Source organism: Dromiciops gliroides, chromosome 1 (assembly GCF_019393635.1).
Source record: "Dromiciops gliroides isolate mDroGli1 chromosome 1, mDroGli1.pri, whole genome shotgun sequence".
Lineage (NCBI taxonomy): Eukaryota > Metazoa > Chordata > Mammalia > Microbiotheria > Microbiotheriidae > Dromiciops > Dromiciops gliroides.
The window spans coordinates 77,556,884-77,581,676 of NC_057861.1; the positions used below are offsets into that span (position 1 = coordinate 77,556,884).

A 24,793-nucleotide genomic window follows, 5' to 3' on the forward strand; every position below is an offset into this window, starting at 1 on the left:
ATTCAATCTAACAAGCATTTATTTATTTATCTATTCATCTATTTATTTATTTATTTATTGACAAGCATTTATTAAGTACCAACTATCGTGTCAGACACTATGCTGAGGATACAAAAGTAAAATAGAAACAAATCAAACAGTTGGAGAGCTTAGCCCTTCTCCAAGGGGAGGAAGCAAGATAGTAAAAATGCCCATACTTTACAAATTGGATCATAGATTTTCTGCAACGTCAATGGATTATTTTATAGAAGTAGATGAACACTAACAGATAAAAATCACTGCTTTACTACAGTAATTTATTATCTCAATTTTTTTGTTGCATTTTTCTGAATTTTCTAGATATACAATCATACCACATAATAAATAGAAACGTTTTAATCTCATTAATACTTTTTAAGTTTCCTTTGCATGGATATTACTGCTATAGCTGTTATTTCTAAAACAGTGTCAAATTGAAGTGATGAAAGTAAGTAACCCTATTTGGGGCTTTTTTTTTTAAGAGGAAATGCTTGAAATGTTTCTCCAACATGTATAAGATTAACTTGTGGTTTTAAAAATGCCTCAAAAAAACTGCTTTAGAGAAAATCTTGTTAATCATAAATGGATTCTGTATTTCATCAAAGACCCTTTTCTATATTGATATCATAATGTTTGTGAGTATTGCATTCATTGTTTTCCTATACATAACTGATTGACTCACCCTTGGATTCTTAGTATGACCTAATTGGTCAGAGTGAATAATTTTTTGATGTTTTGGCGTATTCTATTTGTTAATATATTTACAATTATATTAATTAGCTTGATCAGTATTTTTCCTTTTCATCCTTGTCTTTGCCATGTTTGGCAAACAAAACTTTCTTTGTCAAAAGAATTCATTAGTGTACTATCTTTTTCTATATTAAGATATGGTGGATTAAGCAGGGATTACTTGTTCTTTGAGAGTTTGAAAAAATTCACTTTTGACTATGTTTTTGATGCCTTTTTTTGAGGAAGATCATTAATGGTTTATCTGATTTTTTTCCCCCTCTGAGATTAGACTATTTAGGTTCTTTTTTTTTTTTTTTTTTTGCTGCTTTGTCAGTTTGAATAATCTGTATTTTGGGAAATTTTAATGGATTTCTTTTAAATTATCATGTGTGTTTTACTATAGTTATCTCTAATAATTTTAAACATTTCTTTTGTATTTTCTGTGTCTTTTCCTTCCAAACTTCTAATTTTTGTAATGTTTTCTCACTCCTTTTCTGATTACATTTGCTATCTTTATTGACCTGTAATAATAATTTTTTTTAAGTGAGGCAATTGGGGTTAAGTGACTTGCCCAGGGTCACACAGCTAGTAAGTGTTAAGTGTCTGAGGCTGGATCTGAACTCAGGTATTCCTGAATCCAGGGCCGGTGCTCTATCCACTGTGCCACCTAGCTGCCCCTATAATAATTCTTACTAATAATATAGCACTTTAAGGTTTGTAAAAGTGTTTTACATATATGATTTGATTTGATTTAACTATTGAAGTAGGCGCTATTATTATTCCCATTTTACAAGAGAAGAAACTGAGGTTCAGCAATTAAATGAGTTGCCCAGGTCACACAACTAGTAAGTATCAGAGGTCTTCCTGACTCTAAGTCTAGACCTCTTTTAGCTTAGCTTAATATTAGTGGTGGATGCCAGCTGTTAAAAACAATACTGTATTTTGAGTGAGAGGACTTGAATTTGAATCCTAGCTTTTGTATGTGATCTATGTATAGTACAGGCTTCTGTACACTAGTACAGGAAAGTACCAGCTACTTTACCTTTTCTGTCATCTGTAAAATGAGAACATTAGACTAGATAACTCCCCAACTGCCTTGCAGCCAGCCCTAAGTCCATTATCCTGGTAAGGCTTGTTTCTTGGTGAATATAGAATTGGAATCTAGCCTTTGTATCTGTGAGAATGAGGGTGGGGTATTCCAAACAAACATAGGAAATGACATGAGCACTGAAAGCACCATGTTGGGGATAACTAACACAAGGAATCAAATTGTATTCAGAACACAGCAGCGCACACTGTATTTTGGAGCCAAAGGCATGGCCTTTGCTGTGGAAAAGGCATGGCCATAAGGCCAGAATCGGGAGTTTGAACTTTTTAGTCTGTAGTCTGTGGGGAACCTTTGAAAGTTTTTTGAGTAGGGAAATACAAGGATCTAAGCAATATCTTAAAAGACTGACCTGGTTGTTTGTGAAGAGTGAATTGGAGAGGAGACTAAGCTTTACATGTATTAGTCATTTGAGTCTCATAATACCCCTAGAAGGTAGTTGGTACAATTGTTGTTGTTATATAGATGAGGAAATTGAAACCCAGATAGGTGAAATCATTTACCCAGGGTAGTATAGCTAGGTGAACACAGTTAGGATTAAAGGGTTTAGAGCTCTAAAGGAGTTAGTGATCTTCTAATCCAACCCACTCATTTTGTAGATGAAGAAACCGAGGCCCATGTATTATCTGGTTTTCACCACAGCCCTATGAGGTAGGTGATATTATTATCTCTGTTTTACAGATGAAGAAACTGAGGCTGAGAGAGGTAAAATGACTTGTCCAGTATCATACAGCTAGTAAATGTCTAAAGCAGAATTCAGACTCAGATCTTCCTGACTTTATAAGTCTAGTATTAAAAGATAATAGAATTTTCTGTAAAAATCCAAGTTGCTAAGACCCTAATCTGGACTGGCCTAGTAGCCGCTACTGAATTGTAATAGGTATTTAGTAATTCGTGTTCTGTGAACAGCCCTGTGCCAGGCACTGAATGGAGTGCGTGAGGGATCTCAGAGGCATGAGGCTTGGGGAATAGATTACAATGTCAGGAGCCTGAATGTGGTCGCCCAAGGTGGAAACCTTCAGGCAGTGATTCATAGGATTATAGATTTAGAACAAGAAGAGAACTCAGAAATTATTTAGTCAAACATCCTCATTTTATAGATGAGGAAACTGAGGACAAGAAAAATTAAATGACTTACCTAGATCACACCAGAGAGTAAGGAGAACCAGGATTCCAAACTAGGGGGCCTCTGATTGTAAATCTATTGCCTTTTCCTTGCCTATGTGATGTGGTAGAAATACAAGATAGGCAGAGCCTCATAGAGGCAAAGCATGTATTCTTCCACTGAGTGTTAGAGCAGGATACCATACAAAGCCCAGGAGCCTGGGAAACTGAAGCCCAGAGATGGGAAGGTACCTGTTCAAAAACACAGAGTAAGTTGGAACAGAGTCTGGACTGGAACCCAGGTCTCCTGACTTCCCCTCCATTGTCCTTTTCAGAGCAGCTAGGTGGCACTGTGGATAGAGTGCTGGGCCAAGAGTCAAAGGAAGACTCATCTTCCTGAGTTCAAATCTGGCCTCAGACACTTCCTAGCTGTGTGACCCTGGGCAAGTCACTTACCCTGTTTGCCTTAGTTTCCTCATCTATAAAATGAGCTGGATAAGGAAATGGCAAACCACTCTAGTATCATTGCCAAGAAAAACCCAAATGGGGTTAAAGAGACTCTGATACAACTAAGCAACAAATTCCTTCTCCATCTAATTTTTTAGATGAGGAACTGAGGCAAACAGGGTTAAGTGACTTGCCCAGGGTCACACAATTAATAAGTATCTGAGGTTGGATTTGAACTCATGAAGATGAATCTTCCTGATTATGTCTAGTGTTCTTTCTATACACCGTGCCACCTAGCTGCCCCCTTATATATATATATATATATATATATACACACACACACATATATATATACATACATACATACATATATACATATACATATACATATATACATATATATATATATATATAGCTTTATAGCTATCCTGGGTTCTATAGGTATTGTCATTCCTATTTTATAGATGTAGGCAGTTAGGTGGCAAGGTATATAGAAAGAACACTAGGATTCATCAAATCCAACTTCAGAGACTTACTAGTGTGTGACCCTGGACACTAGTTAAGTATCTTACCCCTGCTTGCCTCAGTTTCCTCATCTGTAAAATGAGCTGGATAAGGAAATGGCAAACCACTCTGGTATCTTTGCCAAGAAAACCCCACATGGGTTCAAAAAGAGTTGGACAACTGAGACAACTGAACGTTTTATAGATGAGGAAATTGAAGCTTAGCAAAGTCAAATGTGAGGGACAGGATTTTAATCCACATTTTCTTAACTCCAAGTCCAGAATTTCATTCCCTACAGTGCACTGCTTCTGATCATCTTAGCTCCCCAGTCCTTATTCATATGTGAGTGTGCCAGTTGTATCAAGGGCCCCCAGGGTATGTTGCTGATGGATTCCTAAATTGTGCTATGATCTCATTCAGTACCTTGGCAGGTTGTTAGCAGTGGAAGAGCATCAGTTACATGAACTGTGGGGAAGAAGGGAAGTGGCAACCATCAGGAGACACTTGGCTTGTGATGCCAAGTCCCCACATGCTATATTTTTTTTTCCACCTGCTATATTTTCCCATTAGATTGTAAGCTCCTTGAAGGCAGAGACTGTCTTTCTGCTTGTATATGTATCCTCAGCACTTAGCACAGTGCCTAGCATATAATAAATGCTTAATAAATGCTCGTGGATTGACTGCTGACCATTGAAGGAGGTCTGAAATGGAAGACTCCTAGGAATCTGTTTTTGGCTCTATGCTGCTCAACATTCTTATCTATGATGTGGATCAAGATGTGACATATAGATCAGACTTGGAGAAGACACAAAATGGATGACAAAGCCTAAATCCAAAAAGATTTCAATAAGCTAGAATGGCGAGCTTTATCACATTAAAATGCAATCTAACAGTGAGTTAGTTGCCTTTTGGACAGATATAGAATTGTGCCTGGCACATAGTAAGGGACACTTTATTCAGGATTGGATAAGTAGGATGATTGTTTTGTTTTGTTTTGGTGAGGCAATTGGGGTTAAATGACTTGCCCAGGGTCACACAGCTAGTAAGTGTCATGTGTCTGAGGCTGGATTTGAACTCAGGTCCTCCTGAATCCAGGGCCAGTGCTCTGTTCACTGTACCACCTAGCTGCCCCTAGGTAGGATGATTATGGGAAATTTTGTATGTTTTATTGGACTTTTAATGTGAGTCAATAGTGTTACATGACTGCTAAAAAAATGAATGGAATTGATGTTCCCCCTACTCTCTGACCAAATCATATCACACCTGGAGTATTGTTTTCAGTTCTAAGTACCACATTTTAGGAGGGATATTGTCAAACTGGAGAGGGTCCAGAAGAAGATGACCAAGGTGATGAGGGGATGGAATGGAAAAGCTCTTATTCATAATAACTGGCTTTTATATAGCACTTTAAGGTTTGGAAAGGTTTTTGTTTTGTTTTGTTTTGTTTTGTGGGGCAGTGAGGTTTAAGTGATTTGCCCAGGGTCACACAGCTAGTAAGTGTCAAGGTATGAGGCCAGATTTGAACTCAAGCCCTCCTGAATACAGGGTCAGTGCTTTATCCACTGTGCCACCTAGCTGCCCCTTGGCAAGTTTTTACAAATCTTGTTTTATTATTGAAAACCTAGGAAGTAGGTGCTATTATTATCTTCATTTTACAGATGAGGAAACTGAGGCGGAGGTTAATGACTTGCACAAGGTCACAACCTCGTAAGTAGCTGAGGTTGAACTTGAATTCAAGTCTTCCTGATTCCTTATCCAGGGATCTATTCACTGTGCCATATTAAACACTTAAGTATTTTCCTAAGTGTAGGACGAACAAAAAGAAAAGTAAGATAATCACTACTCTCTAGGAGATTTTTCTTTTCTTTTCTTTTAAATGGAGCAGTGAGGGTTAAGTGACTTGCCCAGGGTCACACACTACTAAGTGTCAAGTGTCTGAGGGTAGATTTGAACTCAGGTCCTCCTGAATGCAGGGCCGGTGCTTCATCCACTGGGCCACCTAGCTGCCTCCCTCTAGGAGATTCTAATGCTTATTCTAATTAGGGTTGTTCTTCAGTGGTTTCAGTTGTAACTCTTACTGCCCCACTCTTTGTGATCCTATTTGGGATTTTCTTGGTAAAGATACAGGAATGTGTTGCCATTTCCTTCACCAGCTTATTTTACAGATGAGGAAACTGAGACAAACAGGTTTAAGTGACTTGCCTAGGATTACACAGTCTATGAGTGTCTGAGGCTGGATTTGAACTCAGGTCTTCCTGTCTAGACCTGGTTCTCTATCCACTTTGCCACCTAGCTTTCTCTAATTAGGGTAAAGTAGTACTTATTGGAGGGTTTAGCTATAGGGAAAATAGAAGGGCCCAGTGAACCTTAGGAAGCATTGACTGGAAATAGTAACATTCAACAAATAGTCCACATGATTACTTAGATTGTAGTTGGTGACTTCCTACTCAAACAGTGTGAGTGGTTATATGATGAAGGAGAGAAGAAAGGAAGGAAACAAGCATTTATTAAGTGTTTATTTTGTGCCAGGTTCTGTGCTATATGATATTATCTTTTGGTTCTCACAATAATTCTAGTAAGTGCTATTATCCCCATTATATAGTTGAAACTTAGAGGTTAAGTGACTTGCCCAAGGTCACACAGCTATTACTTATCTGAGGTTGGATTTAAATTTAGGTATTCCTGACTTCAGGCTCAGCACTGTATCCACTGTGCCATGTAGTGGTTCTAGGGTTGGAGTGCAGCAGGTTACCTTTGGTGGGATTGGGGATGGTTAGGGTCAGCATCTGGCTGGATGTGTGTATTCAGTACCTGGTAGGAACTGGGAAACAGGGGCTGGGATTGGGGGAGGTGAAGGGCTCTCTTCAATCTGTTTGGGCTGAGTCCTTGGGAGCTCATTGGTATCTGGGCAATTAGTCCATAAACACTTAATTGAGTACCTAGTATGCGTGTGTCCCAGGAGGGCTGGGGTGTAGTATAGGGAGTTGGGACCCCTGGTCAAGTAGGGTTGGGGAGAAGGGCTAGGAGCCTTAGGAAACAAGACTGGGAACTGAAAGTCCTGGGGAGGGATGCAACGCCCAAAGTTGAATATGATGAATTATGAGTGTTAGATTCCTGGCCCCCTGAGCCTGGCCAACTCTCAGGTTATTTGAGGAAGGCCTCAGTCCTCTGGCTGGTGGCCTCTCTGGGAATGTCTATAGTAATGAGCCTTGAGAGTGCAGCCTTTCTGGGCAGGCAGACTGGCTCCCTTCTGTCTTTCTTACCTCCAGGAAGTCTGGGCCCTACCCAGAACAGGGCTCATTATGGCGGCTGTCCTGGAATGCCTTTCCCATCTGTGAGTTAAGGAGATTATCTTGGTTTGAAATTCCAAGGAGCCTGGGAGGAGGATTTGTTAGCTGTGCTTGCCTTCTCTCTCCTGTCAAGGCACTAGGGCCGGCCCAGGCTGGACTGGGCTGGCTGGAGGCTCTTTGCCATGGTAAGGGTGGAATTTTCAGTGCTTTCTTGGCCAATATGTGGCCCTAGCTCTGGGGACTGGGAATGGGCAGAAGGCTGGTGCGTGCACAGGGAAGTTTGGGGGGACCATCTGGAGGGGGAGCTAGGTAGGGGTGAACTGATCAGTCTTGAATCCTGAGCAGCAGCAGCAGTAGCAGCATTCAAATTAAGGGAGCACCCTCTTTTTTCTTTTGCTCACCTGGGAAAGGAGCCAGGTCCAAAGTTTTATGTGACAAGTCTAAAGGACTGGTTTGTGGTGGCAGAGGAAAGGTAGGTGGTTTCTTCCACAGGAAAATGTTGCTGGCTGGTCCTGGGGTTTTTGTCTGTGGTATGTGATTGGTAACCTTCGTTAGGGACAGGAAGGGTGCTGTTTACTTGGGTTGTTGATGTCCTAAAATCTTCCTGCTTATCATCACTGACCCAGGTGGAATAAATTACTAAGCTTTGATCTGGAGTGAGGAAGAAAAGAGAGGTGAAGCAATGAAATGGACAGGAAGGTTGCATTAGAGGCAGAACACGAGGTTTGGGAGGTCCTGAGAGGAAAGAGGTAGAATATTACGTTTATAGAATAAATGTTTTGGAGTAATAGAGAAGTGAGAAACTCTGGGTAGTTGGGAGGTAGCAAAGCTGTCTTGGACAGGAGCTGGAAATGTCTTGTGGGTTCTTGGGCTCCCAAAGGCAGATGGCCTGGCCTAGAGAGAGGCATGAGGTCTGGCCCTTAGTCCTACCTCTACCTCTTGGTGGGCCTGGGCAAGCCAATTTCTTCCTCTTCTTCCCTTCAGATGCTCTCAGTTCTCTCTCTCTCTCTTTTTTTTTTTTAAAGTGAGGCAATTGGGGTTAAGTGACTTGCCCAGGGTCACACAGCTAGTAAGTGTTAAGTGTCTGAGGCCAGATTTGAACTCAGGTACTCCTGACTCCAGGGCTGGTACTCTATCCACTGCGCCACCTAGCTGCCCCCCTCAGTTCTCTTTTATCCCTTATTCAATGAGTTTCTGTTTTCCCATTTTGTGAAGAAAAGAGGTTAGACTAGGTGATCTTTAAGGCCTTTTGCAATTCAATTCAGCAAACATTTATTTATTTATTTTTATTTTTTCCTCCAATCTTAGTAGTATTTTATTTTTTTCCAGTTGCATGTAAAGATAGTTTTCAAAATTTTTTATAACAATTTGAGTTCCAAAATTTTCTCCTTCCTTCTCCCCTCCCCAAGACAGAAAGAAACCTATAAGTTATATATGTATAATCATATTAAACATTTTCACATTAGTCATGTTGTGAAAGAAGAATCAAAACAAAAGGGAAAAACCTTAAAAAAAGTAGAAATAGTATGGTTCAATCTGTATTCAGATTCCACAGTTCTTTTTTTTGGTAAGGCAATTGGGGTCAAGTGTCTTGCCCAGGGTCACACAGCTAGTAAGTGTCAAGTGTCTGAGGCAGATTTGAACTAAGGTCCTCATGAATCCAGGGCCAGTGCTCTATCCACTGCGCCACCTAGCTGCTCCCACAGTTCTTTTTTCTGGATGTGGAGAGCATTTTCCATCATGAGTCCTTTGGAATTATTTTAGATTATTGTATTGCTGAGAAGACCTAAGTCTGTCACAGTTGATCATCACACAATGTTGTTGTTACTGTGTACATTGTTCTCCTGTTTCTGCTCACTTCGTTCAGCATCAGTCTTTCTAGGTTTTTCTGAAATCTGCCTGCTTTTCATTTCTTACAGCACAATAGTATTCCATTACATTAATATACTACAACTTGTTTAGCCATTCCCCAATTGATGGGCATTCCCTTGATTTCCAATTCTTTGTCACCACAAAGAGAGCTGCTAGAAATATTTTTGTACACGTGGGTCCTTTTCCCTTTTTTATAATCTCTTTGGAATACAGACCTAGTAGTGGTATTACTGGGTCAAAGGGTATCAGCAAATATTTATTAAATACTTTCTATGAATGATGGACCATGGACAAAGGGAACAAAGGTGAAAAACAGTTCAGGCTTTGCCCTCAAGGAGCTTGAAATCTAGTAAAGACAGGAGACATTTACACAATCTTTATTACATGTCCACTATGTGCTAGGCACTGATCCAGGCCTGGGATACAAAGGCTAAGTGAAAAGTAGTACCTGTTCCCAAAGAACTTTGATTCGACTAAGAGGAAGGAAAGAACAGTTACCTAGTGGGAATCAGGTGGCACATACTGAGCCTTCAAGGAAGCCAGGGAATCTGGGAAGTGAAAATGAGATTATGTATTCAGACTGTGTGAAGGCTTGGATATGGGAAATGGAATGTCAGGTTCTTGGAACTATAAGTCGGTCATTCTGACTGGTTTGATTTAGGTTTGTTAGGAGGAAAAACCTAATAAAGCTGGTAGAATGGGCTTTTTGTAGAGGAAGTGGGCTACTGTGTTCCCTTTCTACTTCCCACCCATTGTTGTTATTAGTCTGGCCCTTTGTGATCCTGTATGGGGTTTTCTTGGCAAAGGCACTGGAGTGGTTTGCCATTTCCTACTCCAGTGGTTTAGGCAGACAGGTTAAGTGACTTGCCCAGGGTAACACAGTTAGTGAGTGTCTCTGTCCAGATTTGAACTCAGGTTTTCCTGATTCCAGGCCCAGTGCTCTATCCACTGAGCCACCTAGCTGCCTAACCCTCACTGTAAATCTTTAATTAAAGGCTGTGTGACCATTCATCCTGCATGTTGTATAGAAGATTCTTTTTTAAATATGGCCTGGACCAGATGGCCTCTGAGGTGCCTTCCAACACTGAGATTCTCTGTTTAGAGCACAAGCATGAGAGTGGGGTGAGGGTGAAATAAATGTGGAAAGGTGAGTTGTCTGCTGTTGTAAGGGGGATTTTTAAAAGGTCCTCCAGGTTCGTTAAGCCCCACAGGGGCCACCAATCTATAAGGACTGCCCCCTCCCCAACTGTTCCTCCCAGGCTGATAAGAAACAAAATTAAAAAGACTCTTTTCAAAAGGACAAAACAAAAGGGTTTATTCATGAGAACTAATTTTGCAATAAGGACAAAGAAAAGTAGGACATATCACCTCTAAACTCACCTATCGAACTCAGCTGCTTCGCTCCAACTCTGTCCCCCTGTGCATCCTCTTTTAACTCTCTCTCTTCTCTCATCTCCTCATCTCTACCCGTCTCTTCTCCTCGTCTCCACCCCCCAGAATAAAAAACCCTTCTCTCATAGGAAACCCGGACTGACCACCCACACACCCCAAGCTAATTCGTTGGCACCCCTAGGGGCGGTGCCCAAGGCCTGCTGGGGCAGAGGGTTTTTTGTACATATGCCCGCTGGGTGGAGGGAGCCGTGCAGGGCATGCTGGAGGCTTTCTCCTCGAGAGTGACTTCCTTGAGCCCAGCAGCAGCGCAGCGCAGTGCAGTCAGGGCACACTGGGGATAGTCCGATCAGGTTTCAGGGAGAGCAGTTGCACTGGGAACCTGGACCTGCCCTGGGGCCCCGGGCAAGCCTGGAGGGATAAGGGGCCCAGTGGGGGAGAGTGTGGCAGCGTTCATATTAATTTTAGCCAAAGATGGGGTCCCCCAAATCACAATCACTTCTTACACTGTGCTAAAGGCACTTGAATCTTTTCCTATAAGCAATGGAGAACTACTGAAGAGAGTGAGACAACCTCATAGGCACCTACCTGTGTAGATGATGAATTGGAGGAGCTGGAGTCAGGAGACCAGTTAGGCTCTAAATGCAGCCTTAGATTGTATGAGCCGGACCCTGGGCTTCACCTTTCACTACTTTCTTAACTACCCTAATCTCTGAGTAAATTAAGCATCCAGCCTCCAGACTGTCCTGGCCCCTGAGCTAACCTGGCTTCTTAGGTTTGTAGATTTGTTGTAACATATCATATTATACATAATATGTTATGTTTTGTGTCTGCTGTTTGTTTTTGTTTTTGTTTGATGGGGCAATGAGGGTTAAGTGACTTGCCCGGGGGTCACATAGCTAGTAAGTATCAAGTGTCTGAGGCTGGATTTGAACTCAGGTCGTCCTGAATTCAGGGCCGGTGCTTTATCCACTGCGCCCTGTGTCTGCTGTTTGAAGAAGATATTTCCTCTTTGTCCTGCCACTGCCACTACCACCTTAAATTGGTGCGTTTTCCCTCCCTTTTTTCCCTTCTAACTCCTGTCTTTCCCTCCTAAAAATCATAAACTGTTAGAGCTGGAAAGGATTTTAAAAGATGGGCTAGTTCAAGCCTATCTATCATACAGATGATAGAACTGAGGTCAGGAAAGCAGAAGTGATTTGCCTAAGGTCAAAGGGCTGGTAAATGAAGGAGCTGGGCCTCCAGCTAGTCCTGCTGATTCTTAGTCCTTGTGTAGAAACATTTACCACTATATCGTACTGTCTTTCTAAACAGTCAGTCTCTGATGGGTGTTTTTTTGGAGGGGGGGGATGAGATGAGTGTCTTAGTGTACAAATATTAGAACTGGATTCAAATTCAAATATATGAAAGAATGTTGGATTTAGAGTCAGAGGAGTTGGGCTCCTACCTGTCATTTGCTTCCTGTGTCTTTAGCTTTCCCCTATTCTCTGCTCATTCTGAGTCAGCTTTAGCACTGCTGACACTATTCTAATAGGACCTTGCCATGCTTTCTGTTCTTTCTCCATTACCTCTCTTGTTTTGATCTCCTCTACAGATCTTGCTAAAATCTAAATTAGTCATTGAGTTCCCTCTGCATCCCCATTTGTCTTTTTAGATGACTCCTTTTCTACCTCATTGAAATGTTCTGTTTTTGGCTTCAGAATTTCATTCTTAAGAGTTTCCATTCTTTCTTGGGCTGACTTCTGGAAAAGTTTAGGAAATGGAATCCTTTCTTTTGATGTCTGCTCTCTCAAAATTTAGGGTGCATGCTAAACTCTTGGCCAGCTTTCTTTTCCTTTTTTTTTTCCTTTAGCAAACATTTTATTGGTGCCTTTTTCTTTGTTTACATCCCTGCCACTTTCTGATGATTCTCCTTCCCCGTAGAACCCTCCCATATAACAAGTACAGTCAGACAAAAAAACCAACCTGTTGGTTATTTCTGAATATGTGTGTCTCATGTGCTGGTAGTTCATTGCTACTCTTCTGAGCTGCATTAGGTATGATTTAGTGTAAGTCCTCTGAAATCACCATTTTCCCTTTCTACCTCTGTCCAATCTATCTATCAATCAACAAGAATTTATTAATGGCTTATTTATGCTAGGTACTGTGCTAAGTGTTGGTAATGCAAAGAAAAAGCAAGGAGCTTTCATTCTAATGGGGGAAGCAACACATACGTAAATTGGTATATATGACACATACAAAATAGCTGGAAGATAACCCTAAAGGGGAAGGCACTAGCTCAGATTCTAAGGTAAAGTCAAAACTTTACCCCAACATTACCATTATTTCTCCTCTAGCAATCATTTCCTTTTTGATTGGGAAAATCAGTTCCATAATCGAATTTCCTCTGATTAGTCTTTCTTCCTTCTTTTTTTTTTGCAGGGCAATGGGGGTTATGTGACTTGCCCAGGGTCACACAGGTAGTAAGTGTGAAGTGTCTGAGGCCAGATTTGAACTCAGGTACTCCTGAATCCAGGGCCGGTGCTCTATCCACTGTGTCACCTAGCTGTCCCCCTCCTTCTTCCTTCTGAAAGAAGTTATTATCTCTCTCATAGATATGCACTCAGGTTGAACAGCTGTGACTCTTGTGACCTACTGCCCCTCTTCCAATGAGTTTCTATCTCACTCCAAGGTCCTGAGGAGTGGAGTGACATCAGGGTTCCTCAGGCATTCTCAAAGAAGGCACCTTCCCTAGGCCCTTTCCTGTTGGGAAGATAAGGCCTAGTGATGGACTAGATTTTGCAGAAGATTCATAGAATCACGCACCTAAAATTGGAGGGAAGCTTAGAGAACATCTGATCCTAATTATTTCATTTTAGGAAACTGAAGCCAAGAGAGGTGCAGAAATCTTGCAGGTAGGCAGTTAGGGAGATAGGAAAATAGATATCAAAGTTTGGAAGATAGATCTGAGATTGAAATCCAACAAGAAATCCAGGGTTCTTTTCACTATACTCTACTGTTTCAAATTCCTGACAAAGCCTTCTTGGAATCCTCTTATGAGTGGGGAGTCCAGAACCCGCCATGCTTATTGTTGCTTCAGTGCATCAGAGTAAAGCAGTTTAGATAAACAGGTAGGGCTGGTTAATTAGAGATCTGATCTAATGAATCTTGTGTTTTTACATCCCTCTCTATCTTCTTGACCCAAACCGATCCCCGACAGTAGGGTCTCTTTAAGCTGTCCTGATCTGACCCAGACAGCAGAGCCCTCTCTGGCCTGACCCTAGTCAATAGAACTTCTCTGGCTTGAACAAGGACATCAAGTCCTTTCCTCATTTTCCTGAAATAAGGAAAGACTTGGTGGTTCACTAATGGCAGTGTAATACAAAAGGATGATACTCTAAATTATAATTTACAGATGTAGTTCTCTCCTAATCAGACTATCAAGGGCAAAATTTAGTTGGAAGGATAAAAGGCCTAGGATTTTAAGAGAAAATATAAAAAATGTAGGAATGAAGGGGGGGTCTAGCATTAGTACATACCAAATTAATTGTGAAGGCATAATCAAGACTATTTCACAGTTGTTAAAGAATAGAAATGTAGATCAGAACAAACTAGCCAAGCAAGACCAGCTAATGAATCCCTGTTAAATGTATGTAAAATGATATGCAAACCTTAGTTATAGAAGTTGTTAGTAATAATCATTAGCATTGTTATTAATATATTTTACAAGCTTCAACTCAACTGACTTTAGTTTCCCTAGCACTCTAACTATAGGATCATGGTACTCTTTTGTGCTAATCCACAGTTACTTGTTCTTATCTCTCCTGTGGTGTGATACATAGAGCACTGGGCCTGGAGTCAGGAAGACCTGATTTCAGATCCAGCCATAGTCACTTACTAGTTGCATAACCCTGGGCAAGTCACTTAACCACTGTCTGTCTCAGTTCCCTTAACTGTAAAATGGAGATAATAATAGCACCTACCTTTTAGGGTTATTGTGATGATCAAATGAGATAATATTTGTAAAGCATTTAGCACAATAGATGCTGAATAAAGAACTTTTTTCCTTCCTTCTGGCATGTCTTTTTTTTCTTAATAATATTTTATTGTTTCCCTAATTACATAAAATTTTTTTAAACATTTTTTTCAAAGTTTTAAGTTCCAAATTCTGTTTCTCCCTCCCTCCTTCTCTTCCCCCCACAAAGGGCTAGCAATATGATATAGATTATACATGTGCAATCATGTAAAACATTTCCATATTAGTTATTTTATGTAAAACAACACAAAGAGAAAAGAGGAATGAAAGAAGAATCGAAGGAAAAAAAGAAAAATAGCATGCTTCAATCTGTATTCAGACAACATCAGTTCGTTCTCTGACGGCAGATAACATTTTTTCATCATGAGTCCTTTGGAATTGTCTTGGATCATTGTACTGTTGAGAATAGCTAAGTCATTCACAGTTCTTCATTGTACAATATTGCTGTTACTGTGTACAGTGTTTTCCTGGTTCTGCTCACTTTGTTTTATATCGGTTCATGTGAGTCTTTCCAGGTTTTTCTGAAGTCATCCTGCTCAGCATTTCTTATGACACATTTATATCCTATTACCATATACTACAATTTGTTCAGCCATTGCCCAATTGATGAGCATCCCCTCGATTTCCAAATCTTGCAAAAAGAGCTGCTATAAATATATGTATTTTTTAAATCTCTTTGGTTTTTGTTTTTGTTTTTTGTGGGGCAGTGAGGGTCAAGTGACCTGCCCAGGGTCACACAACTAATAAGTGTCAAGTATCTGAGGCTGGATTTGAACTCAGGTCCTCCTGAATCCAGGGCTGGTGCTTTATCCACTGTGCCATCTCGCTGCCCCCTAAGATCTCTTTGGGATGTAGACCTAGCAGTGGTATTGCTGGATCAAATGATACGCACAGCTTTATAGTCCTTTGGGCATAGTTATAAATCTGCATATCCTTTTAAAATCTGATTTTATTGTGAGTTTCATGCTTAGGTACGTTAGTCTCTTTAGCTCCTCCTCTTCCTTACTGGAATCAATTGCTGTACTAAAATCTCATTCTTTTTTTTTTTTTTTAAGACTTTTTTTTTTTTTTTAGTGAGGCAATTGGGGTTAAGTGACTTGCCCAGGGTCACACAGCTAGTGTTAAGTGTCTGAGGCCGGATTTGAACTCAGGTACTCCTGACTCCAGGGCCGGTGCTTTATCCACTGCGCCACCTAGCTGCCCCTAAAATCTCATTCTTGACAGTTTCTCATCCTTCTTCATTACTCATTCAGCAAATTAATTTAGCACATTTATGAAGCATCCTCCAAATCATAAGCATTATACTAGTTGTTAGAGATGTTAGCGTGAAAAATGGCACAGTCACTCTTCTCAGGGAGCTTATAACCTAATAGAGAGACACAGCATGTGCACAGACAAGTCAGATATGAGGGAGAATGTGATGGGGCAAAGGAGAGAGCATTTCTAGCAAGGCAATGAGAGTGGGAGTTGAATCAGGGTAGACTCATAGAGGAAGAGCACAATTTTAATAGGTGGAAAGTGCATTTAAGGCATATAGGATAGTTTGAACAAATACATGGAGGCATAAAGTTAGAAGAAATTGGGTTTAAATTCCAGTTCTTCCACTGTGTCACCATGAGTAAATCACATAAATTCTCTGAGTCTCAGTTTCTTCATCTGTAAAATGGAATGACTAATATATGCACTACCAACTTGATAGCATATTATGAGACTCAAGGTAAGTAATCTATATAAAGTGCTTTATAGACTTTACACTATTATGTAAGCTCTTATTATTTTTGGTATCACAGACAAGCCCAGCATCAGCTGCTATAATTGGGAATTAATTGTCCATATTTAGGCCCACTTCCTCTTGGTATTGCTTTTCTCTGGAGGATAAATTTTTCAGCATAGGGAAGTAATCATGAGGCAGTTGGAAAGATTGACAGATTAGGGTCCTAGGGTCCTGGGCTCATTTCCAGGCTAGTGTGTGGTGGCTACGTGGTATAGTACAAGGAACATATATTTGGGAACCAGAGATCTGAGTTCAAAGTCCCAGCTCCAGTTCATAATAGCTGTTGGGCAAATTACTTTATCTGTCTGAGCCTCAGTTTTCTAATCTGTGAAATGCAGATAATTTCTGTACTACATACCTTACTACTGTTTCTCAGATCAAGTATTTTTTTTAGCCTTCAACCACTGGGACTAGGTTATCATTTATTCACTTCTGCAGAGATGCAGAAGTGAAGCCTATCTTACAAGTACCAAGATTTTTTTCCATTCTGATATTCTGTGATTTGATGAATAGAAGCTGGATTTGGTGTGCGTTCAAGGCATGGAAGGTGGCTTATACAAATGCATGAAACTGGGAGAAGGTGGCACAGTATTGGGGAATAGCAGCTGACCAGTTCAGTTTAGCTAGATTGTAGAGTGTTAAAGGGGAGTTTTTGTTATCGTTCAGTCATTTCAGTCATGTCAGACTCTTCATGATCCCATTTGGAATTTCTTGGCAAAGAAACTGGAGTGGTTTGCCATTTCCTTCTCCAGCTCATTTGACAGATGAAGAAACTGAGGCAAATAGTGTTAAATGCCAGGGTCACCCAGCTAGTGAGGTCACATTTGAACTCAGGTCTTCCTGACTCCAGGCCAGGCACTCTAGCCCCTGTACCACTGGCTGCCCTTAAAGGGGAGCAGTGTTAATTAAATAAATTTGGAGTCAGGGTGCTAAAGGACTGTCGGTGCTAGGCAAATTAGTTTATACTCTATTCTGTTTTTTGTTCTTTTTGCGTTTTTTTTTTGCAGGGCAATAGGGGTTAAGTGACTTGCTCAGGGTCACACAGCTAGTAAGTGTCAAGTGTCTGAGGCAGGATTTGAACTCAGGTCCTCCTGAATCCAGGGCTGGTGCTCTATCCACTGCGCCACCTGGCTGCCCCCTATCCTTTCTTTTTTTTTTTTTTAAGTGAGGCAATTGGGGTTAAGTGACTTGCCCAGGGTCACACAGGTAGTTAAGTATTAAGTGTCTGAGACCGGATTTGAACTCAGGTACTCCTGACTCCAGGGCCGGTACTCTATCCACTGTGCCACCTGGCTGCCCCCTATCCTTTCTTTTTAATCCTCCCTTTCCCATCCAAGCTTGTTTCTCTGTTGAGTTTTATGTATTTTCACATCAAGCTCTTGTGTATGTGTATGTTAATTCTACTTTGTTCATTACAGCTGAGTGAAGTTCAGTTAATGCCCAATACACCCCAATTATAAGATAAATGATGGTGTTGATAATAATGATAACAATAGCTAACATTTCTATAGCTTTTATGTCCCAAGCACTGTACTAAGCATTTATAGTTGTTATATCATCTGATCCTTACAACAACTCTGGGAGGTAGGTATTATCCCCTTTTTACAGATGAGGTAGCTGAGGTTAAGAGAGTTACTGTCACAGGGTCACACAACTATTGTCTGAGGCCATATTTGAACTCAGATCTTTCTGACTCTAGGCCTGGAGCTTTATCCACAGCACCATCTAGCTGCCAATTGCAAGTTCAACATCCTTGTTCTTCCTTTCTATCCTAGTTTATTCTATCCTAGTTTATTTATTATTTTACCTTCCCTCTTGTTCACCTCATCAAACTCTCAGAACCAGTCTACCCTAAGACCTCTGTTTTTCCGATTGAACTTTCTCAGTACCCCATGAAGACATTAACGTTCTGAAGGGACACTTATTTTTTCTCCCCCATTAGAACATTAGCAGAACATTAGCATTATATTGTCCATATAGCTCCTTCAAAAAGGTCAAAAAAATTCTAGTACCTTTCTAGGTTTTTCCATACCCTTGTTTGCATTTCAGCATTTCTACTCCACTCTGGTCTTTTCATCAGAAATTCTTGAAAGTTCTCAAGTCCATTAAAAGTGTATTTTCCCCTGTAAGAATTGTACTCAGTGTTGCTGACTAAGTTTTTCTTGATTGTAAACCCCTATCTTTTGCCTTTGGGAACAAAACTACTAGATCCTGTGTGAACCTGACTGTAGTGTCTTGGTTTTTTGTTGTTGGTTTGTTTGTTTTGTTTTGTTTTTAGTGAGGCAATTGGGGTTAAGTGACTTGCCCAGGGTCACACAGCTAGTAAGTGTTAAGTGTCTGAAGCTGGATTTGAACTCAGGTACTCCTGACTCCAGGGCTGGTGCTCTATCCACTGTGCCACCTAGCTGCCCCTGTGTCTTGGTTTTTGAATTGTCTCTTTCTGGATACTTGGAATTTTTTTTTTTATATGAGAGTTCTGGATTTTGGCTTTGGCATTCCTGAGACTATTCCTTTTGGGGTTTCTTTCAGCACGTGATTGGTGAGTTCTTTCTCTCATTACATTGTCCTCTGGTTCTTATAGATCTGAGCAATTTTCATCTGTGATTCCTTGTGCCCAAGTGCTTCTAAAAATCAGGGCATTCAAGAAGTCCATTGATTCTTAAATTTCCTCTTGATTTGTTTTCAAATATGTTGGGTTTTGTTTTTTTAATCCCTATTATCTTAAATTTTCTTCTGTTTTTTCCAGTCTTTTGATTTTCTTCTAATATTTCTTATTATTCCATGGAGCCATTGATTCCTATTTGGCCTATTCTTGTTTCTTGGAAGAAGGTTTACCACTTTATCTTTTTTTGTTTTGTTTTGTTTTTTGTTTTTTTTTAGTGAGGCAATTGGGGTTAAGTGACTTGCCCAGGATCACACAGCTAGTAAGTGTTAAGTGTCTGAGGCCGGATTTGAACTCAGGTACTCCTGACTCCAGGGCCAGTGCTCTATCCACTGTGCCACCTAGCTGCCCCCTACCACTTTATCTTTTAGGCTACTTATTCATCTTCCAATTATTTTCTTCAGCTCTTTTATTTCATTTTTATATCTTTTGGTCTATTTCTTTTAGGTATTCATTTAACCATTGTGGAAACAATTTTTCCTATGCTTGTGGATAAAACCCAGTCAGATTTGCAATAATTATTGATACCCGTGGGTGTTTTCTTTGATTTATTTATCTCTCCAACTTCATTTCCTGAATTTCAGCATTGTGCCAGATCCAGGGTCTATCCCTTCCTTCACTTGTGAATGGAATAATCAGCTCTGCTTGGTCTTATCTTGGGTCCCCTGAGCTCTAGAGATGACCTCTAACTCTTGGGTTTAGGCTCCCCTGGATCTTTGAGGTTCAAAGTACTGGATCTTTAGGGCCCTTTCTGATATCTCAGGACAAAGTGGTAAGTAACAGCCCCTGCTCTCCCAGTCTGTCTGTACCATGTTGGTCAGCACCATGGCTGGTTACTATCTGGTACTGCTCCCTAAGGCTTTCAAAGTCCTCAGTGCAGGGCTTTCTAAAGGGAACCCTGATGTTGCTGCCTCTCAACTTAAGAGTCTTGCAGGTTACGTTTGTCTATCTCTGGTCACATGGCAATCTTTGCTTAAAGGAGGTGGGGATCCTAAAGTATGAACTTTAGGGTTTTTCTGGAGTGGTTATGTGTAAGCTGGATGGCTTATCCTGTTGTCATCTTGTCATTTTATCAGTGGCCTAGAGGCAGCTATCTTGGCCAGAAGTTGGCTCCGTTGATTTCTGCTACAAGTACCCATTTGAATCAAGTCTGGTACTCCAGTTTCCCTTTCAGGTTCCTTCCTTTTCTTTTCTTCTTTTTCTTTCTTTCTTTTTTTTTTTTTTGCGGGGCAATGAGGGTTAAGTGACTTGCCCAGGGTCACACAGCTAGTTAGTGTCAAATGTCTGAGGCCCGATATGAGCTCAGATCCTTCTGAATCCAGGGCTGGTACTTTATCCACTTTGCCACCTAGCTGCCCCCACCCTCCCCACCCCGCCTCTTCCTTTTCTGAAATGCATCTTTAGGCCTCTCAGAGAGACACTAGGAAGGTGATTGTCCCTCGGCCTTCTGCCTTGCTCAGATCACATCTATAGTATTGAGTTCAGGCCTACATGCCACAGTGTAGAAAGAACATTGATAAGCTGGCGAGTGTCCAGAAGAGCATGACCAGGATGATTACAGTTGTTCCATGAGTTCATGCTTTGAGATCATGCCACGTGAGGATTCTGTGAAGGAACTGAATATGTTTAGCATGTAGGAAACTTTAGAGAAACATCCTAATTGTCTTCAAGTATTTGAACTGGCACATGAAAGGGGATTCGATTTGTTCTGTTTAGATACTAGTTCTACACTAGATAGGGGTAGTAGAAAGATGGATTTTAGCTCCATGCAAAGAAGAACTTCTGACAGAGCTGTCTAAAAGTGAAATGAGCTGCTGTGGTAGATAGTGAGTTTCTTCTCACTAGAATTTCTTCAAGAAAAAGATTGGATGGTTATTTGTCAAGTGTATGGTAAAGTGGATTGATCGTTCATGAAGGTTGAACTAAATGACATTTGAAGTTCCTTCCAACTCTGAGATTCTAGGCTAGATAAGGAGAATAACTCTTATTTATGTAGTACATTAGAGTTTACAAAACATTCTATTCACAGTAATCCTATAGGGTTAAGTAGTGCAAATACTTTTATCCCCATTTTACAGATGAAGAACCTGAGACTTTGAGAAGGTAAGTAATTTGTACAGTCACACAATTTTGTGAGGGAAAATTTGAAACCGACTAACCTGAATCTAAGTCTAGCGCTCAGCCAACTCTAACATTCTGTTACTTGTTTACTTATTCATTTATTCAACCAACATTAAGTAACTAACTAAATCTGAGACATTGTGTCTTGTCTTTGACAAGATCCTTCCTTACTCTTAGCAGTCTGTTAGGGTAGACAATATATAGAGAGAAGTAGCTATAATACAGAGAGCACTAAATACAAGGTGTCATAAGAGTTTTGATGAAGTAGAGATGACTGTCATCAAAGGGAGTCAGAGAAAGCTTCATGAAGGAGGCAGCACCAGAGTTTGCTTTTAAAGAATGAGTAGGATTTCGGTCCAGAGATGGCAGTGTGATGGAGGTGAAAGCAGGCCGACATTCCAGTGTGGGACAGCGTGAATCCCATTCAGACAGCAGCCAGTACTCTCATTTAGCTGAAGATCCACTTGAGGAGGGTAGATTGGATCCAGATTGTGGGAAGTCGTCAGTGTCGGAGTGAGAAGTTTGACCTTCATTCACCAGGCAGTTGGGTTTTAAGGCCATGAAAACATTTTAAGCCCCACCCCAGGAAAACATGACCTAGGTTCCTGCTGAATGAGAGCCCTCTCTATTCTGTTGAGGGTGGGTAGAGAGGGAGGGAAAGTCTGATGGAATGAGGGGATAGGAATGAGGATGGATGGGAGTACCGGGGGAACTTCTGGGCTATATGGTGTGGAAGGAAGATCTTACCCAAGGTCTAACCTGCGTCTGTCAGTCGATATTGGCCTGGACACCACTTGGTAGGTCAGTTTGAGGGAGACGACACCTCCCTCCTTCCCTCTCCCCTCCCCCTCCATGCCCCCTTTGATGTTTCCTTGTTCTTTCCTCCTCAGGCCTGTGGGAGCCACCTGCCTGTCTTTCTGCGTGAGTGGGGTGGCAGGGCAGCGAAAGGCAGTGTGTGCTCAGCCACACTATACTGGGGAGGAGCTAAGATACTTCGCTAGCACTGAACTGCCTGCCTGTCTGCCCGTCTACCTGTCTGCCCACCCTCCCCTGCATTTGGGTTGGAGAGGCCCACTCCTCTGCTGGACATGAGCCACACAACTTGTGCAAATCAAATTACTACGAAGAAGGAAACCAGCTGGCAGGCCTAACTCCAATAAGGCCTTGACGGAGCAGGCACTGGTCTTGAGCCTTGGGAAGGAGAGGATTGGAAAGGGGAAGCTGCTAGAGCTTGGCAGAGAAAGACGTCATCAGCATACCATCCTGACAATGTCCTTCCCTTCCTCCATTGATAGCTGATCTCCTGTTCCCTCCCTTTGGGGAGGAGCTGTCCCACTGGCACTACATCAGTTTATGATGGTAATGGGGGCTATAAACTGACACTGGAAAGAGCTCAACATTCTGACTAAGCCCGGAGTGGGAGAAGGAAAAAGGAGTGGAACGTTGGAGAGGGTCTGATGATGGGGAGCTCTCTGGTTGGACCTGCTGATTCTCTGACTTGGAAGGAGGAGGTCAGGGCTGCTGCCAGGATCCTTGGAGGGACCATTACTTTCTGGTGATTGTTCTCCCTTCCCCTGCCCTTCAGTGGCCTGGGAAGCTGGAGCCTCCTTATCAGGGTAATTAGTGGCAGACCCTGGACTGAGACTGGCCTCCGTCTCAATGACTGCTTCCCTGCTGAGTGGATCCTGCCTGCTGTGTACCACACATACCAGCTGTGCACCCTGACCCTGTGGGGGGGAGGTGACGAGAGAAAGGAACAAGGACGGGGGTAGGCCTAGATCTTCAGTGCCTTGGGCACTGAACTGAATTGGTACAGTGACAGCCCAGAGAATCCAGGGCACTGAGGGGATTTCCTGCCCAACCTTTCCTTCTGTCTTTTCTCCAGCTGTCACAGGGAGAAATACTTGGGCCCCAATCTCTGGACACTGGTCTAGGGCTTCAGGAACTAGAACTAGGGAGGTTTGGTGGTGGGTGGGGCAGATAGTGACCAGTTCCCAGGCTAGGATTGAGTCACTTGGATATACACTTGCCTGGATCCCAGCCTTCCCCACAGACTTGTCTAGGTAGCACAATTGAGAGCCAAGCTCAAGGCTATGGAGCAGTTTCCTGCCGTTGGGGCCAAAGGCTCAGACTATGGAGTAGCTAATTGATCAACAGCTATAGTGGGATCCCAAGGAGAAGTCGGTGCTGGGCAGGGGATGCCCCCGGAGGGCTTGGATCAGGCCACCAGCCTCATCCCTTGGGTCCAGGCCCAGACTAGCCTGTTCCCTTCCCTCCCTTACTTTGATTTATCCCACCCTTCCTGGAAGCAGCCCTGCACCATGGCTGAGCATCTCGAGCTTCTGGCAGAGATGCCCATGGTGGGCAGGATGGGCACCCAAGAACGGCTTAAGCATGCCCAGAAGAGGCGGGCCCAACAACTGAAGAAGTGGGCCCAGGCTGAGAAGGAGGCCCAGAGCAAGAAGGGCCGTGTAGAAAAGAAGTCTAAAACTACTGCTGGAAGCAAGGAGAAACGAGTACTCTTCCCCCCAAGTATCACTTTGCTGGAAGCAGCTGCACGCAATGACCTAGAAGAAGGTAAGGGAAGGGTCCTGGGGATAGTGTCTCTATGCAGGGCTCTGGCCTGTGGTTCCCTGAGTGGAGTGGGAGTGAGCCAGAACATCACATAAGGGCATGCAGCTTGTTTTCCTGAGCTCCTGCCACGTGAGGGACATATAGATGTCTGGTAGAAAGAACATTGATCTTCAGCTCAAATCCTTGTTCTGCCACATACTAGCTGTATGACCCCAAGAAAGCAGCATAGCGAATACTGGCCCTGGAAGCAAAGGCTTTGGGTTCAGTTCCCATTTCTGAAATTTACCATCTCTGTGACCTTGGGGAAGTCACTTAAAATTCCCAGGCCTCAGTTTTCTTATCTGTAAAATGAGAGGGTTGGATTAGATGGTCTCTGAGGTCCCTTTTAGCTTTTGATTTATGATCCTTGGATTCTAAATTACCTAATCTCTGTTTCTCAGATTTCTAATCTACAAATTGGGCATAATGATGCTTTTGTTATTTCTCCATGGAGTAGTTGTGAGTACTTTGTAAACTATATTTAGGGGCAGCTAGATTCAGGGGGACCTGAGTTCAAATCTGACCTCAGACACTTGACTCTTGCTAGCTGTGTGACCCTGGGCAAGTCACTTAACCCCCATTGCCCTGCCAAAAACAACAACAACAACAAAAACAACCCTATATTTAAATATAATTTATGGTCACTCTTTGTGCAATGAAAGGGGGAGGAAAAAGTTCAGAGGGTTTACCCCAGAACAGCTGCTGTTCTCCCATGGCCCTCCTACTCAGAGACAGGAGCATATGTACTGACACTTTAGCCCCCACCTTAATCAGAGAGGTGTCTAAAACAGGAGTGGGGCTGGAGAATAGCGTTTCTCTAAGCAGTCTAGTTGTAGCCATGTCCTCGGCTTTTGCCAGCACAGTACCCTTTGAGCTGTACTGTTAGGGTTTAATTCAACAAGCATAGATTCATGGGATTGAAAGCTGAAAGGGACCCAAGAGGTCATCTGATCCAGCTCTCATTTTACAGATAAGAAAACTGAGGTCCCCAAAGGTGAGGGGGTTTGTTTTAAGGTCATACAGCTGTTAAGTGGCATGGTGACTTCACATCCAGAGCTGTTTTCAGTATTCCTTGAGTTCTTACTCTCTGTCCAGCCCCATGCAAAGTGATAATTTGATAGTAACTTAGAAGTTTCAACTCATCATGTTA

General features: G+C 42.0%; 1 protein-coding gene across 5 annotated transcripts in view; it reads left to right on the forward strand.

The window, feature by feature from the left end:
* The window catches only part of PPP1R16A (protein phosphatase 1 regulatory subunit 16A), a 116,020-nt gene that overhangs the window by 38,616 nt on the left and 52,611 nt on the right, over nucleotides 1-24,793 (forward strand). For 4 of the 5 annotated variants that reach the window (XM_043978100.1, XM_043978099.1, XM_043978102.1 and 1 more), the window contains exon 2: nucleotides 21,921-23,607. In XM_043978100.1, the coding sequence (XP_043834035.1) occupies nucleotides 23,229-23,607 (379 nt within the window). In that variant the 5' untranslated portion in view covers nucleotides 21,921-23,228. Of the gene's footprint in view, nucleotides 1-20,987; nucleotides 21,013-21,920; nucleotides 23,608-24,793 lie in introns of all 5 variants that reach the window. The other variant, XM_043978101.1, reaches the window with a different exon arrangement.